Source organism: Mesoplodon bidens (assembly GCF_964165515.1).
Source record: "Mesoplodon bidens genome assembly, chromosome: 5".
Classification (NCBI taxonomy): Eukaryota; Metazoa; Chordata; class Mammalia; order Artiodactyla; family Ziphiidae; genus Mesoplodon; species Mesoplodon bidens.
Window position 1 is genome coordinate 31480133 of NC_138161.1, and position 15546 is coordinate 31495678.

Below are 15546 nucleotides of genomic sequence, written 5' to 3' on the forward strand. Positions count from 1 at the left end.
TTTATAACTATCTTTATTCTCGCAGAACACTTTAACTTAATATATCTGTGTTCTTCACAACAGTGTATCTGGAAAACAAATAAAGTCACAAGAAACACATTAGAAGCTAAAGAAATGTTTGCCAAGTGAATTAAATAGCGTGAGTAAAGGATAAATACTAGAACTATGAACTCTTCCAGGGCATGATACTTTAACTCATCTTTTCTTTCTCAGGGCAATTTTGAATTTACTAAAAGAGTATTTTTTAATATTTTCGTGATAATATTTGATTATCAACAGTTCCATGGATGGTTATAAACTGGAAGGCAGGACTGTGTTCCAGACTTTATATTTTCTACAAACATATATATACTTTTTATTTCTTATAATAGTTCCTTTGGGAAAGTTGCTGCTTGACCCACATATTCACGTCAACTGGTATGAATTGAAAGACAGAGGGGAAAAAAAAAACAAATAATAACTTGAGACCCAGTATTACAATGACAATGTGAATGAGGATTATATCTTTGTTAGTGTGTGAAAAAGATACAATTGTCAGAGATAAAAGATAAGAGAATGCTGGGCTTCCCTGGTGGCGCAGTGGTTGAGAGTCCGCCTGCCGATGCAGGGGACACGGGTTCATGCCCCAGTCCGGGAAGATCCCACATGCCGCGGAGCAGCTGGGCCCGTGAGCCATGGCCGCTGAGCCTGCGCGTCCGGAGCCTGTGCTCCGCAATGGGAGAGGCCACAACAGTGAGAGGCCCGCGTACCGCAAAAAAAAAAAAAAAAAGATAAGAGAATGCTTCCAAAGCACACTAAGAATATACTCCACCACAATAGAAACAATTTTTTAGTGAAATCTATTTTAGTTGGTACACGGTATTAACTCATTGGAGCTTCATTCTAAAAGACCATATTTAGACAGGGAGAGTTGTGATTGGGGCACAGTGAACCTTTGCCAATAAATTCAAGTACCAGAAGTTTCTTCTGAGAAGGGGATTGATCAATCATATAGATCTGTGGAATAGCCTTAAGGAGTTCCCTGGTTGCCTAGTGGTTAGGGTTCAGCTCTGTCAGTGCCGTGGCCCAGGTTCGATCCCTGGTAGGGAACTGAGATCCTGTAAACCGCACAGTGTGGCCAAAATATAAAATTTTATAAAATTTTTTAAAAAGATCTATGTAATAGCCTTGTGACAAAATCTCAGTGCAGAAATTTTGCTAGTTATTCTTATGAGCATAACTGTCACAATTGCAAAGGTTATTATAATATCTTTCAACTCATTTCATCGACTATACAGGCATTTAGCACTTTTATAAAGAATATCTGGGTGAGTATTCTCTGTCATTGCAATTCATACAACATATGGCACTTGTTATAAAAAATGTTCAATGAAAACTATAAATATTCCATTCATTGACTCACATTTTCTAATAGTTTTGTCCAAATATTTACAGCACATAGAGCAGAAACAAAAAAGTCAATCAAGACTTTTACCTTTATTTGAGATTTCATAAAGAGACTGAAAGAAAATATTTTGAACATAATTTATAGTAAGATATCAATTATCTCAAAGGAATAATGAAAATATTCAATGTAGACTAATAAAATATTATTTATATTTCATGAATTATTTCAAAGGAACCACAGACATCAATTAAACATTTCTATGTGTTGATATCCCAGCATATTAAAAAACATGAGCTTGCTCTCAAGAATTTGATAAGGAAGGTAAGACTTTTAGAGGAAAGTATGCGATATAAAAACATTAATTATTAAATAAGGAAAATTATATACAGACTATGATGTACAAGACTCTTTAGGGTTTCAGAAAACAAAAGTGTCTGTATTCCCATGTGACACTAGAAATGGGTCTGAAAGGAAGAATATAATTTCTATAAGTGGAAAGAAGACTATTCCAAGAGATGGAAGCAGGATGAAAAAGCTCTGGTGGTGGAAAGTGTAGGCCAACAATTTGTGGTTCAGTTTCCCTGGAGCGTAGTGGAGTGGCACTTAAGGCCAGCAAGGTTAGTTGAGGCTTTATTATGAAAGCATCTAATCCCAAGTGAAGTGTTTATACTGAACACACTGTGAAATGGGGATTCACTAAACCCATTGAATAGAAATATATTCTTGTTTCTACGTTTAGAAAATTGATTCTTACATTTATATGTAGTGTAGCTTGGAGCAGAGAAAGTTTGGAGGTAGACATACCTGGTAGGAAGTTGTTTAAAAACTAGTTAGTGGATTACATTGGAGTATTTCCTGTGAACACACCAACACGGATATTAATGCAAGTAGCAATACAAAGAAAAATGTGGAGTTTTTTTTTTAATTAGAAATTGATTCTATGTCAGGGTTCATGGGAAAAGAGGGATTAAAAGTAACACTGAAGTTTATTCTGAGGTTGGGTGCCTGGATGAATGATGTTGTCCTTAATAAAAAGAAAAGTAAAAGATTTGTTTAACCTAAATCATTTTTAATCATATAATAAAACCATATGTTACTGAATTCAAGTTAGAATTATTTGTGAGATACAAGAGTATTTTTTCTCTAAGTTAAGCAGAAAAAAGATTGCCAAATCAACTATGATATGCCATCTCTGATAGACGATTTCTAATTTCAGAGACTTAAAATATGAAAAATGTGTATCTTAAAATTGATTAACTATGGGAATAAAAACTAATGTTTACAGATGTTTTACATGCAAGTAACTCATATAATCAATTGTCACAATTGCCTCATGAAGTATTTTTATACTACCTTTATTTTACAGTTGAAGGATCTGAGAAGCAAATATCACTGGCAGACAGAGATTTAAATCGAAGCACTTTAGCCCTAAAGTATACTCTCTTAACTACTACACTAAAATAATTTGTTTCAGAGAAAATTATATTAAGATAATAACAAAAACTGTAATTTTTTGAGGGCCCACTGGCTTCATGTTAGGCTGTTTCATATTTTATAATTAATCTTTCCAACAGCCTTGAAGTATGAATCCCCTCTTTTAACAAAGGAGGAAACTGAGGCTTAGAGTAAATGAACTATGTGCTCAAGATCACAGGACCTGTGGGTGGCAGAGCTGGAGTCCATGCCCAGATCTCTCTGACATCATTATTGTAATTGTTTCTTTTTCTCCCAGACTCCCCAACTCCCTTTCCCATATTTATCTTGATCTCAAATATCCAGTCCTACATCTAACATGTGGGGCTCACCAAATACACATTCAGTACAGTATAGTAGCTCTCAACTGGGGCCAATTATGCTTCTCCCTTTCCTAAAAGGACATTTGGCAATGTCTGAAGGCATTTTTAATTGCTACATTTGGGGGATTAGGTGTTACTGTCATCTAGTATGGAGAGGCTAAGAATGCCACTAAACATCCTGTTACTATGCACAGGACAACTCCCACGGCAAAGAATAATCTGCCCAAAATGTCAATAGTGCTGAGGTTGAGAAACCCAATTTAGTGGAAACAATGAAACTGGGCCTTGCTCACCTGAATGCTATTTTATTTGATTTTTATTTTTGTTTTTAATGTTAGGACAAAAATAATAGAATATAGTTCAAAGATAGATTTCAAAGATAATAGTCTTTTCTTATTGCCTTAACTATGAAGGTTATACCAGTGAGATGGACAAATAATACCATGAATAGACTTGACATAAACATGTCATCATTTAACACAAGAAGAAGATCCTTTGGTTCACTAATGACTTGAAGTGAATGTATATTTTTGCATATTTTCTAGAATATATGAGGCAGGGAATTTTTCTTTACATTTCTTGTTCATGAAATTGTTGCTGAATTGATCAAACTAGTTGAGTAGCTTAATTAGAGAAGTGTCTGAGCCTTCATTTTCAAATAGACCTATCAATCCACAAGTTCTGTGACACATTTAATGATAAATGCTCCTATGTCATGTTGAATTTCTAAATTACTCCATAAGCATATTTCACAAGGAAGTTTCTATGGGCAGAAGGCAAGAAAAGAAAGCCTTTTGAACCTTCCATAGAACCGCCTAGAATGAACATCTCTCTGAGGACACAGAAGCCTCCCCTTTCCCTAGCGCTCACTTTGAACACCTATGAAGGAGAATTCCTGGAGTTTGTCCATCAAATACTGCAAAGCCACTAAGTATGTGGCAAATTTAAAAATTCATTTTATCCCAAACGAAGTCCCTTATTGCACAGATTTCATTCCCAACTCAGAAGAGTGCAAGAAGAATGGGAGCTGCTAATCAAAAGGTCTGGTCTGAGCTGTGAGTTCTCTGGACTCTTGTGAATTTAATCTCTAAAGTCCATTTCTAAAAGAACTTAAAGTTAAGATTAAATTCTAATCAAACACAAAACTGTGAGATATATCCACTTTTCCAAATCTGATATTGCAATTTCTAGTCCTATTGTAAAACCAAATTGTCTTAAATGCACTTATGCCAATAAAATAATTATTTCTAAATTGGAGGATAATTTACCCTGCTTCAGCACTTAATTTGTTCCAACATTATCTCCTTAATTGTGATATATTTGCACTTTTTACCCTAAATTTTTCTGTTCTAATTAGTTAAAATAATAACTGCAATATTTTAAAAAGTATTTAAAAGTAATACATTTAAGGTGTTGCAGATATTATTTGAATAATCTGCTAAAGGTTAGTGAAAACATTATCACAAAATGGTTGCATATTAAGGACAATCGAGAAAATAATTAAACATTCCTTTCTGTTATTATGAGCCAAAGGAAAATCCCAATATCTCTAGGATGGTTTGAACTTGATTTCATATGAGTGTGAAAGGAAGAGTACATGATTTTATAAGAGATATATATATATATACATACACACACACAATTATGTCAATACATAATTGAGGTTTTCCTAGGCAAATGCAACAGAAAGGCAGTGGGACAAGAAAAGTGAGGATATTGGCAAGCATCTTAGGGCCATGGAATCTAAGCAGGGTAGACAAATAAGTGTTGATGCAAAGGAGTGATAGAAATGGAGGAAGATGTTCAGTTTGTAAACTGATTAAAAGAGTAGGAACCATCCAAGGTTATGGCAGGATCAGATATTTGAACTTTAGATTTCAAAGATGGAGCCATTCCAACTGAAGAAAAGTTCCAGGATCTTGCTATGAAACAATGGCAAAGGGAGATGGAGACAATATCTCTGAAGGAGGAGATGTTAGAGAAGTGAGAGGCAGCTACGGAAAATCTCACGTGACACCTATTGGGCATTTACCATATGCTAAGTTCAGGTCTCAACACTCTTAATGTATTAACTCATTTAATCCTTACAGCATTCCTGTGAAGTAGGTCCTTATGAAATGCCATCTTTGTCAAATGGAAAGAAATTCTAAAGTTTCCATTTGAAAACTGGATAACATAATTACTATTCAATGGGATAGGACTTTTTGGTTTTGCTTTTGAAACTTTGCTTTGTTTGTTTTGAGGCTATGTAATTCTTTCCCAAAATATTTATTGAGTAACTGCTCCATGTCAGGCTCTGGGTATTATTTGGAATATCTGGGAAGATGTTCTCACTTTCACTCTTTCTCCACCCTTACACAAACCCACAGGGAAGAGCCAGATTTCTATTAATGCATGGAGGTGAAGGTGAAAATCTGAGAAAGATAGAGGATCAAGAAGTTGATCAACGAACAGGTAGTTAAGAAGGCACAGTGAAAAATTTTGTGAAGAGGAACACAAAAAAAATTGTCCGAGGTTATATCAGAGGAGATAAAACTCACGGCAGAGGAGGTGAAAATGAGAGAATAAGATAACAGAAGATGGAAACTTGGATGTTGACCAAGGGTACCAGGCTATGAACTTCACAGTTGTCCACAGATTTGCCAGGGGAGTTAACCCTTGGAGTGTCTGATGTCTGTCATAGGTGTAGAAGATGGGAGAGACAGGGGGTACTCAAAAGACAGCCATAGCCTCAGTGATTAAAACTTGGAGGCACTTTTAGTTAGAGTGAGCAGGGTGCTTTGGCCTTTCTGGAAGGGCTCGGCTGTAGTATGCTTTAATTGCCCAGTCTCCAGAGAGGGACTCTGTTTTCAAGATGATCAATGTCTGGGATTCCCTGGCAGTCATTTTGAGGCCTTGTCTTTTGGGCCTATTATCCTGTGATTTGAAATGTGCCCTGTGTTAAGTTAACTATTGTTATATTCTTGTGGGTATTTTAGTTATCTTTTTTGTTTGCTTGCTTTCTCTTAGCTTTTTAGTTGGAAAACGCCTTGCTCTCTCAGCTGTGCTAAAGAGAGACTAGAAGAGGGGTTTTCCATTGATGGGTCAAGCTTACAAGGGTAGAGCCACCTGTGATTGGGATGAAGATAACGAGGATAGCATTTACGGAAAGCCAAAAAAAGGGTAAAATATTGTTTGGTTAATTAAGATAGAGTGAAGAATGCCATCATATTTCAAGTTTCATTTTGGCTTTCCGTATAAGCTTCCAGAATAGAACAGCAGGTTCTCTTTGGGGACCACTTTTCTCTTGCTATTTCCCTATAAGTCTAATCTCCCAAGATTTTTGTTCCCAATGAATGTTATGTTAATTTTAATTTTTAAATGATATCTGTTCTTCATACTGCCCTTAAGTGCCCTGCCTAGTCTTGCTTACAACCGGAACCCTGAAAAAATAGATAAAGGTTGCTTCATCCCAACTGTAAACATTAGCCTGTGTTATAATTGTAAATAAAAAGAAGGATGTGACCCACGTAGGCTATAAAGTATAGAAAACTTTACTTGGTATCCTTTTGCCAACAAAATAATGGCCTATTGTGTTCATTTCAGGGTCCCAGCTCTCAATTGTGATTTAAAAGCTCCACTTCAGAATACACCTTAAATATTATAGATTGAGAAAATATCACCTGGGATTTAGGCTACCAAGAAGTGCTTACGTTAGTTTTAATAACAGTTTCAATTATTATCTGTGGAAGGATTTTGTTTGATAAATTGTGAGCAGAAAGATTGTTTTAGGAAAATTGATCCACTTTTCCTGTTTTCAGCTGCCAAGCGTGAAAAAGCAAAATATTTAAATTTCTCCAAGAAGGTTTATGTTTTATAGAAGGGTGCCTTGATTCAAAGTTGTGAATTGCTAAAATGCACTCTTTTTGTGCAATTGAAAAACATCACTGAGTTCCAATTGGCTGCATCTCCATGTTCATTGTCATCCCTACAGTGGTATTGATTAGTTGATCTGTGTGTCTCTAATTATCAGTGAATGATTCCGTGAGATTAATAAGTGATTTTTTTAATCTTAAAAATTCTTCTGTTGAAAACAAAGCAATACACTTTGTAACATTTTCATGTAAAAGCTCCATAGTTAAATTTTCACTGAATTTGGAAATATGGAACGCCTATTATTGCAGACATTCCTTAATTTTCTGAAAGAATCTAAAAGGTGTAAGGTGATCTTCAGCTATTTTGATAGAGTGCAAGTATTTTGAAAACTGAAAACAAACTTTTCAAGTCTCCCTAAAAGGAAAGAAACATTTACTTGTGTAGATATTAAATATTTCCTGGTTCAATTCATAGTTTTTACGATTAGCCAACTTAATGATTAATATAGCAGATACATAATAAAGTTTTAAGTGCTAATTCAAAACACTCATTCTAGAGTTGGAGCCAGACATCCTATAATAAGAAGTAGTAGGTGATTTCAAAGCTAAAAACGCTGAGAAAATAAATTTCCTTCCACGAAAAACAAAGGCGCTTTTGAGATGAGAACGGTCTTTCAGGAAGTTTTATTAGTGTAGAGACCTCACACAAGTCAAACAAGGCAATGAGATACAGGGACTTAAACTGAACATGGTAAAATTCTAGTTTGTAATAGAAAATGTAGTGTATTTTCTTTCATCTTTTCTCCTCTCAAATTCTATAACTTGGGAGATTTGGAGGGGGTGGTCCCTAAGTTATCTTAGTTATATTCATAAAAGCCAGAAAATCATGAGAAGTTCCTACCCTAGAAGCTTAAGGTACAGTGGGGATTGCAGAGTATGAGAAATGTATAAAATGCGGTTATGTTATAAAACTTTGCCAGCTTTCAAAAATCTTGTTTGGTATTTTCAAAGTAAATTTAGATTTATAGGAACTCTTCCCACTAGTTGTGAGAGGTTTCTTTAGCAGGAAGAAATAAAATAGATTATCTCATTTAAATTTGGAAGTGATTTTAACATATAGTATTCTGTTTCTTAAAATATCAGTAATATTTTCTCTTTTGACACATTTTTAAGATTATTTAAGATCACATACAAACAGAACCTTGCATACCAACTGTTGTTTTAAATATTAAAAGAAATGTATTTTGTTTTGTTTATTATTTAGCTGAACAGATGGTAACGGTTTGACACAATTTAGTTCCCTTTCTCTCTCTCTCTCTCTCTTTTTTTTTTCCTTTGGGAAAAAAACAACACAAAAACCAGAGCTTCTTTTCCCACTTTGTCACAGCTGGTTACCAATCAATCTCAATTCACGGTACAGTGATGATAGCACATGTTGTCCGGGGGCCAAATCTGATTGGGTTGCATTTTTCAGCAGTGTTTCATATCAGAAAAAAAAAAAAGGTATCTTTATAGTGGGGACTGTCAGCACATGATTGTACAACTGTCATTAATCAAACCTGGCAACAATGACTGCATTTATACAAGTCTGAGACTGGCAGATTTCACAATCAAAATCACCCAATTTCTGTTAGGATTTCCTCACCAGTAATGTTTTTTCATCTGTTTCTTTTTTTTTTCTTATTTTTAATTAAAGTCAGACAATACCTCCTACATGTTGATCACATATAATATCATACCATGTTGGAAAACTAGTTGTTTTATATCAAAGTGTGCTCTAGTTACTAAAAATTTATTTTCCGCTATGTAAAGAAGGCTAAGAGTAAATCAGGGAAAATTTTAGGTACATTAGATTGTTTAATAAAACAATAATTTTAAAGTATATATATATATATATATATATATATATATATATATATATATATATATATATATATATATATACATTAGGAAACACATTTATGACCCTCCTAGGATTAGAGATGGTTTTAGAGTAATACTGAGAAAAATATTGATAAAATTTAGTTTCTGGAGTTTTTGAGACTCTGAACATAGAGTCTGATGCAGAAATACACACCTGCTCAAAGCACATGCACACAGAGCAATAAACACACATATCAAATGGAAAAGGTGTGTTGCTCTGTGTTAGAAAACTAAATGGACACCGATGCACAGGACATGGATTTCAGTCTCTCTTTAACTCGAGACAACAGTCTCAGAATCTTCTTCTTTAAAATGGTGTTTGGAAATAGGCATTTTTCTCTAAGTCATTTATTGTTGTGAAATTTATTGAATCTCAGTTGTAAACTGTAACGATCTTTTTAAATATAAGGAACTATTATTTATAATTATTTATATTACTCAGTCAATATTTGCTTTCTAGAGAAAAATAAATGTTTCCCCAATTATCCAATCTAGTAGTGTAAAGCATCAATGAGATGACTATTAAGCATGTACGAATTTATCCAGAAAGAAATACAAGAAATAAGGCCACAATTATTGGACCTGTGGAAATATTTGACATCTAATTTCTTGTGAAATATGTACTTTTAGGAAGCAAGTTTTTGTCTCAGAGACATCATGACCTGTAGAGAAAGCAGAGACTGGTACTCGATACACATGACAATTTTTCTCCTGACTATAATTGTCTCAATGTGTGTGGCCTGGGGAAAGGAACTTTGTCATATTTTGCCTCAGCTTGCCTAAATGTGAAACTAGCAATGAGCCAAATACCTCATTCTTTCTGGGTTTTGAAGTTATTTAGATGTAATTTCTTTAAAACCAACCCTCAAATATCTTAAGTTTTTGCAGGTAAGAGCTAATTTGATCATAATTATAGGTTTATAATTTCTCTGATCTGAGTTGTATCTTATTGTGAAAATCGACAAAGGTACCATGACATGCTTCAGTCTCTTGGGTTGTGGGTACTGTCAGCATTCAGGCTAGAGACTGGCACAGTGGTTCAGTCATGTTGGAAGGGACCGCAGTGTCTATAGTTGTACAGTTCTATTAGACCCATGTAGGCAGTGTGATGAAGGAGAAAAAGTGTGTACTTTGGAGGAAGACAGACCTTGATTTGAAAATCCAAATTTCTATGTGAAAGTGTCAAAATTTTAAATATCAGTTATTCCAATAATTTTAAAACATTAGTGAGCCAAAACACAACACACACACGGATACACATACACCACTTGCTCTCATGCAGACTTCAGTCCACAAATGAGCAAACTGCAATTATGATTTTATAGTATCCAGTGTAAATTTCTGTAGTCAGACCACAAGGCCTGAATTCTAATAACAACTCTGCCACTAAAAGCTTAATTGGCATGTTGACCATTTATTCATTGAACCCATTAAGGAAAAATTTGTGGGAGTATTTGCCATTTTGGTAGTATATCCCCTGTTTAATTTCTCTTTATAGATTCATAAATCATGATTTTTAAAAATTGAAACTTTATGCTTTCTTTTGGTAGAAAGTTGTAACCTTTGTAATATAATTGATGAAAAATGTGCCAGGAGAGCTAATTTTTAATATGGTCTAAACTTTTGCTACCAATGAATTCCCAGACTCTGAATAGCAAAGTATTATTTTTCTAATCTTAAAATTAGAACATTAGATTAGACTCAATATTTTTTCATTTTTTCCCTTATGTCTCAGAATTTATAATCTGTTGGTTTCCTGGAATAACCAATTTCCATGTATTTTCTTATAATTGCATAATTAAATAGCCTTTTCCCCCCTCTTATCCTAAAGGTATTTTATTTAGGCTTCAAGTATTCTCCTTTAATATTGATATTTGGGGATTTCCTGAGTATTTCTATGTTCACTGATTCATATTCTTCATAGTTTTCTAGACTTAAATTATATTTTTTGAAGTTATTGTTTTTACACGTTAAGAGTTCAAGTTCATGTATGTCACCTTTTCAATTTTTATGTCTCTAATTCCTTTCCTGATAAATAGGGGGTAAAATTGAACATAATATTCCACTATGCCATATTTTATAAAAGTGTAAAAATAAACTATATAGTTTCAGGTTGAAGTTTATATGCCTAAAATTTCTAATTTTTAAAATAGGAGACATAATAACTTTACTCCTTACCTACCAGAATTGTTATGAGAATACATTAAAAAGTATATTTAAGAACACTATGCAAATGCATTTTTGGTCATTATTTTATTTTAATAACACATGTGATTAGAAACCACCCTAGTTGCCACAATAATGAGTTGATATTCTCAAAAGCATTGAACAAAGCACAAAGCTTTACTTTGTTCTCCTGTAGTCTTCACATTGTTTTAGATATTCTTCTAGAATTATTTCATTTATTTTTGTGCAGAGAGAGAGGGTTTTTTTCATGTTACTAACTTACAGAGGGAAATTTACAGTGATAATATGTAAATCAAAAGTGTAGATTGCTAGTCAGGATTTGCTAGTTTCTTTATTTTAGCTCTATCTCCATAGTAGCATTTATGTATTAAATATTGTGAGTCTTAACATTTACAGTATTTTGTTTGATTTAAAACATTAGTTTTCAGAACTAACTACTGATATATAAAGCTAATAACACTACTCTGTTTCTTGATATAATAGAGTTCTATATTTCATATTAGTTTCCCTTTCAGTTCTGCATACAATTGTTTTACTAATAACCATGCTATGAAAGAACTATAGAAGAATTTTAAGAATTTGTTGGATGGTTCATCACTCATTCTGTAAGCATTCATTGAGCACATCCAAGATCTCAGGAGCTGTTTGATAGGGTTCAGAGTATATAGTTTGGAACAAGAGAGAATCAATTATTGTTCTCTTGGAGCATACATGCTCTTGGAAACTAGGAAGACAATAAACAAGCAAACAAAAATTTGATAGAGGTGTGTGCTGTGAAAAAGATAAAAAGTACTAAAACTAACAAAAAATATGAAAACAAAGAATAAAAACAAGTAAAAGTAATTTTATAATGTAACTGGTGGGTAAAGGGCTACTTTACATTGTGTGGTCAAGAAGATATCTTTGAGGGAATATTTGGGTTATCTTGAAAGTCAAGAATGATCAGCAATGAAAACTGTAGGGGAAGGGCATCCCCTGAAATTACAAGAGAAGTACAAAAACACAGTGGTAATTAGGTTGTTATGCTGAGCTAGGGAAAAAGGGCCATGTTGTTCGAAAAGAGTGAACAAGAAGTTGGAGAGATTATTTAAAAATCTCAAAGACCAGAGTCTGTGCTCTTAACCACTTGGTTATGCTACTGGATGTTAAAAGCTCTGTGTTGGGGTTTTGGATATTGCAGTGAGTGAAGCAGACAGGATCTCTGCCTCTATCAAAATAGACAAATCAAAATGTGAGTAAGTGCAGAATGATTGGTGTAGCAATACGTTTTTTTGTTTGCTTTGGGTGGTCGGTTTTGGTTTTTGTTTGTTTGTATTGTTTTATTTTCTTCTGAGGAGAGAAGTATCATGGTTTTCTAGTGTGGTAATGGATGGCTTCAAACAAGAGGAGTGGAAGATAAGGCTTCCCTCATGACTTAGGACATTGTAAATCAGCAGAAGTTTAACCCGAAATATGCAGACAGAAAAGTAACCACCATAACCGGAGGACAGAGGAGCAAGGATAGTTGAGTTTAGTTGGCAGGCTTGGTTCATAGACGCTTGATTTCTGTCTTGCAGAGTTCTGTAAAACAGAACTTTTATTAGGTCCATGTCTCAGCTCATAATAATGTTAAGTTGTGTTATTCTTTTATAACTAGCTAGAAGTAGAAGAAATCTGATTATAATAATCTTCAGTGCAAACCTAAAAAGTTTTTTTTGGTCCCGAAAGCAGTAGGAAGTCACAGCTAGTTGTAAGCAGACAGAACCAATTAAAGTAATATTTTGGAAATATAGCTTTAACTGTGTGGTATGTATGAGGAGGACAGTCAGTGTGATCAACCAGAAGCTATTGCAAAAATGTGTGCGTGAAATAACAAAGACCATCAGTGAAAATTGAGAAGAAAAATCAGATATGAAAACAATGTAAAGATAACTTCTTCATCAATTTGTATAATTTCTTAGAATCTAATAAGAACATATTCTTAGGCAAACTTAAAAAAATTCATGTTAAAATTTTAGAATTTTTTTCTGAACTACTATGTTAGTGTACTTGTTAAAAAATAAAAGTGTGATGATAAATGTTTGTGAAAGAGCCGAGGACGTGCATTTCCAGAAATCACTCCAAGGCATGTTGATGTTTTAAAAGTTAATATTGCTAATTTAAAAAAGGATTACCCCTTCTTAATTCTTTTAGCCAATGTCTGTTTTGTCAATTTGCCAACAAATAAGATAATTTTCTCCTTTAATATATTTCAGCTCTATTATATTCCAGGTACCTAAAAAATAAATCATATATTTGAATGCAGTGTAACTTATAAAATATAAAAACAGAACTCACCAAGAAACTGAACTATACACTATAGAACTATACACTGTTTTCTTACTATCTAAGAGCTACCAAAAAAGTCAAAGTGTAAATAATACCTTTGATAGTTTTGATGCAGCCAGAGTTGTATACGTATCTAAATTATCAGTACTTGATAATCAAGCAGCTAGAGATAAGATACAAAATTAATGATCTTATTAGCAGTACCTTTAATCTAAGCAATTGCATTTTATGGCCGAACGTTGTGTGTGTGTGTATGTTATTTTAGGTAAAATACCATATAAGAGAGAAAAATGAAGTTGAATACTTAGTGTTATCTAAATATAATCAATATTATTTAATAAAACCAATTCATATTCTACACAGGTATGACATCAAAGATGATTACACACTGAGAATTAAAAAGGCCATGAGTACAGATGAAGGCACATATATGTGTATTGCTGAGAATCGGGTTGGAAAAGTGGAAGCTTCTGCTACCCTCACAGTCCGAGGTAAGAGACTTAAGATGTGAAATACAATTGAACCAGCAGACTAATATTTGGTTAAATTGGTAAGTGAACTCACAATCAAAATAATAGCTTATGCTGTTTTATTATTACATTAAAATGCCTAGATTTTGTGTCCTCTTTATTTTTTAGTTGAAGTAAAATTGCTTTCAAATTTGGGTTTGAAGGGATGATCATTTGAAGTGATTAATTTTTATTTAATATATAATAGCTAATGTAGTTTAAAAGTAAATCTTAAAAATGGGAAAGATTTACACTAATCTTTTATGTTTCCATTGTTTTGAACTATTTACTGCTTTTAAATGTCACTAATTTCAAAGATACTTGGTTTTTTGTTTACTAGATTGTCACCTTATACTAGTAGACTTTTTTTGAAATCCTTTTTTATTTCAGCATTCAAAAAGCAATCTGAAAAAGCTAACACTGCTTCCAAATGTGAAAAATGGACACAAAGGAGCTCCCATGTTGAGAAAATCTGATTTAGAAAGTGATTTGTGAAGTTCATTCACCTTAAAAAATTGAAATAGTCAGTGCCACTCCTGTAATAACTTTCACTTTCTGGGTATCATGCACTTTCTCAGTCATGGAATAATTTTCATTTATAGACTCCCTGCAATTGCTTATAAGTGAAAGAAAGCATTACTTAACCCTACAGTGAGCTAGAATGAATTAGCTACCTTCCTGGTGGTGCATGTTGATCCACATGAGTAAATTATATAGCCCAAGGTACCAAGTAGTACCAAGTACACAGCTACACTTACTCTCGCCAAATAGATATTACCCATGGCATTGTTTACACCCACAGAACTTCAGAGATAAGCAAGTACATCCATTGCTCTGTCTTTCAGCCTTTCTTCCAGTACCTTAACTAATGCCTCCTCCTCCCATCCCTTATGATAAGGAAGTTGGCTGCATGTTTATATCCATGTCTCACTTGCATCTCACCCTGTTCAGTCAGACCTCTTAGCCTTGTGCAGCTTTGCTCGCAGAAGTTTTCATAAGATTAGGAGAAAGGCTTGGAGGAATTTGGATTGGCAAGAAGTGTGTCAGGGATTCTCAGACTGGTCCTCTAGCTGGTAAGAAGAATGATTTTTGCCAGATGTATGATTTGGGCATCATATCATTAAAAAAAACCTTCCTCCAGGTAAATATTAGGAGCCATTTACTCTGGATACCTAGAAAAAAAACTGGTGAGTTTCAGACTTCTCAATCACTTCATTCCTATTCCACTTAATCCATTTTCCCCCCATCCAGATATTCTAGTGTGGACTTAGATATAAAATAAACTTAGACAAAATTAGCAAGCTAGTTGCTTAAAAAGATTTTCATTCCTCATTAGTTAACAGATCACAAAAAGCTATGATGATACACCAATTGAATATATATACTGATAAAATATGATCAAAATCTGATTTGTAAGCCACTTTAGTATAGTTAACCTACATTTTCTGGTAGGTGATTATATATTTATGTATATTTGTTTGCTTTTATCTAGTCAGTCCTTTGCAAAAGCAATTCACTTGACCATAATTCACCCAAAGTTTGTTTGTTTGTTTTTTCTAAAGTAAGTGGAAAAAGAAAATAAA

At 33.7% G+C, this 15546-nt stretch overlaps 1 protein-coding gene across 4 annotated transcripts in view; it reads left to right on the plus strand.

Annotated features, from left to right (window-relative positions):
• ROBO2 (roundabout guidance receptor 2) overlaps positions 1 to 15546 on the plus strand; it is a gene marked incomplete at its 3' end in the record, with an annotated part of 586970 nt that overhangs the window by 448014 nt on the left and 123410 nt on the right. For all 4 annotated transcript variants that reach the window (XM_081235996.1, XM_081235997.1, XM_081235998.1 and 1 more), the window contains exon 6: positions 13818 to 13945. In XM_081235996.1, the coding sequence (XP_081092122.1) occupies positions 13818 to 13945 (128 nt within the window). The remainder of the gene's footprint in view (positions 1 to 13817; positions 13946 to 15546) is intronic.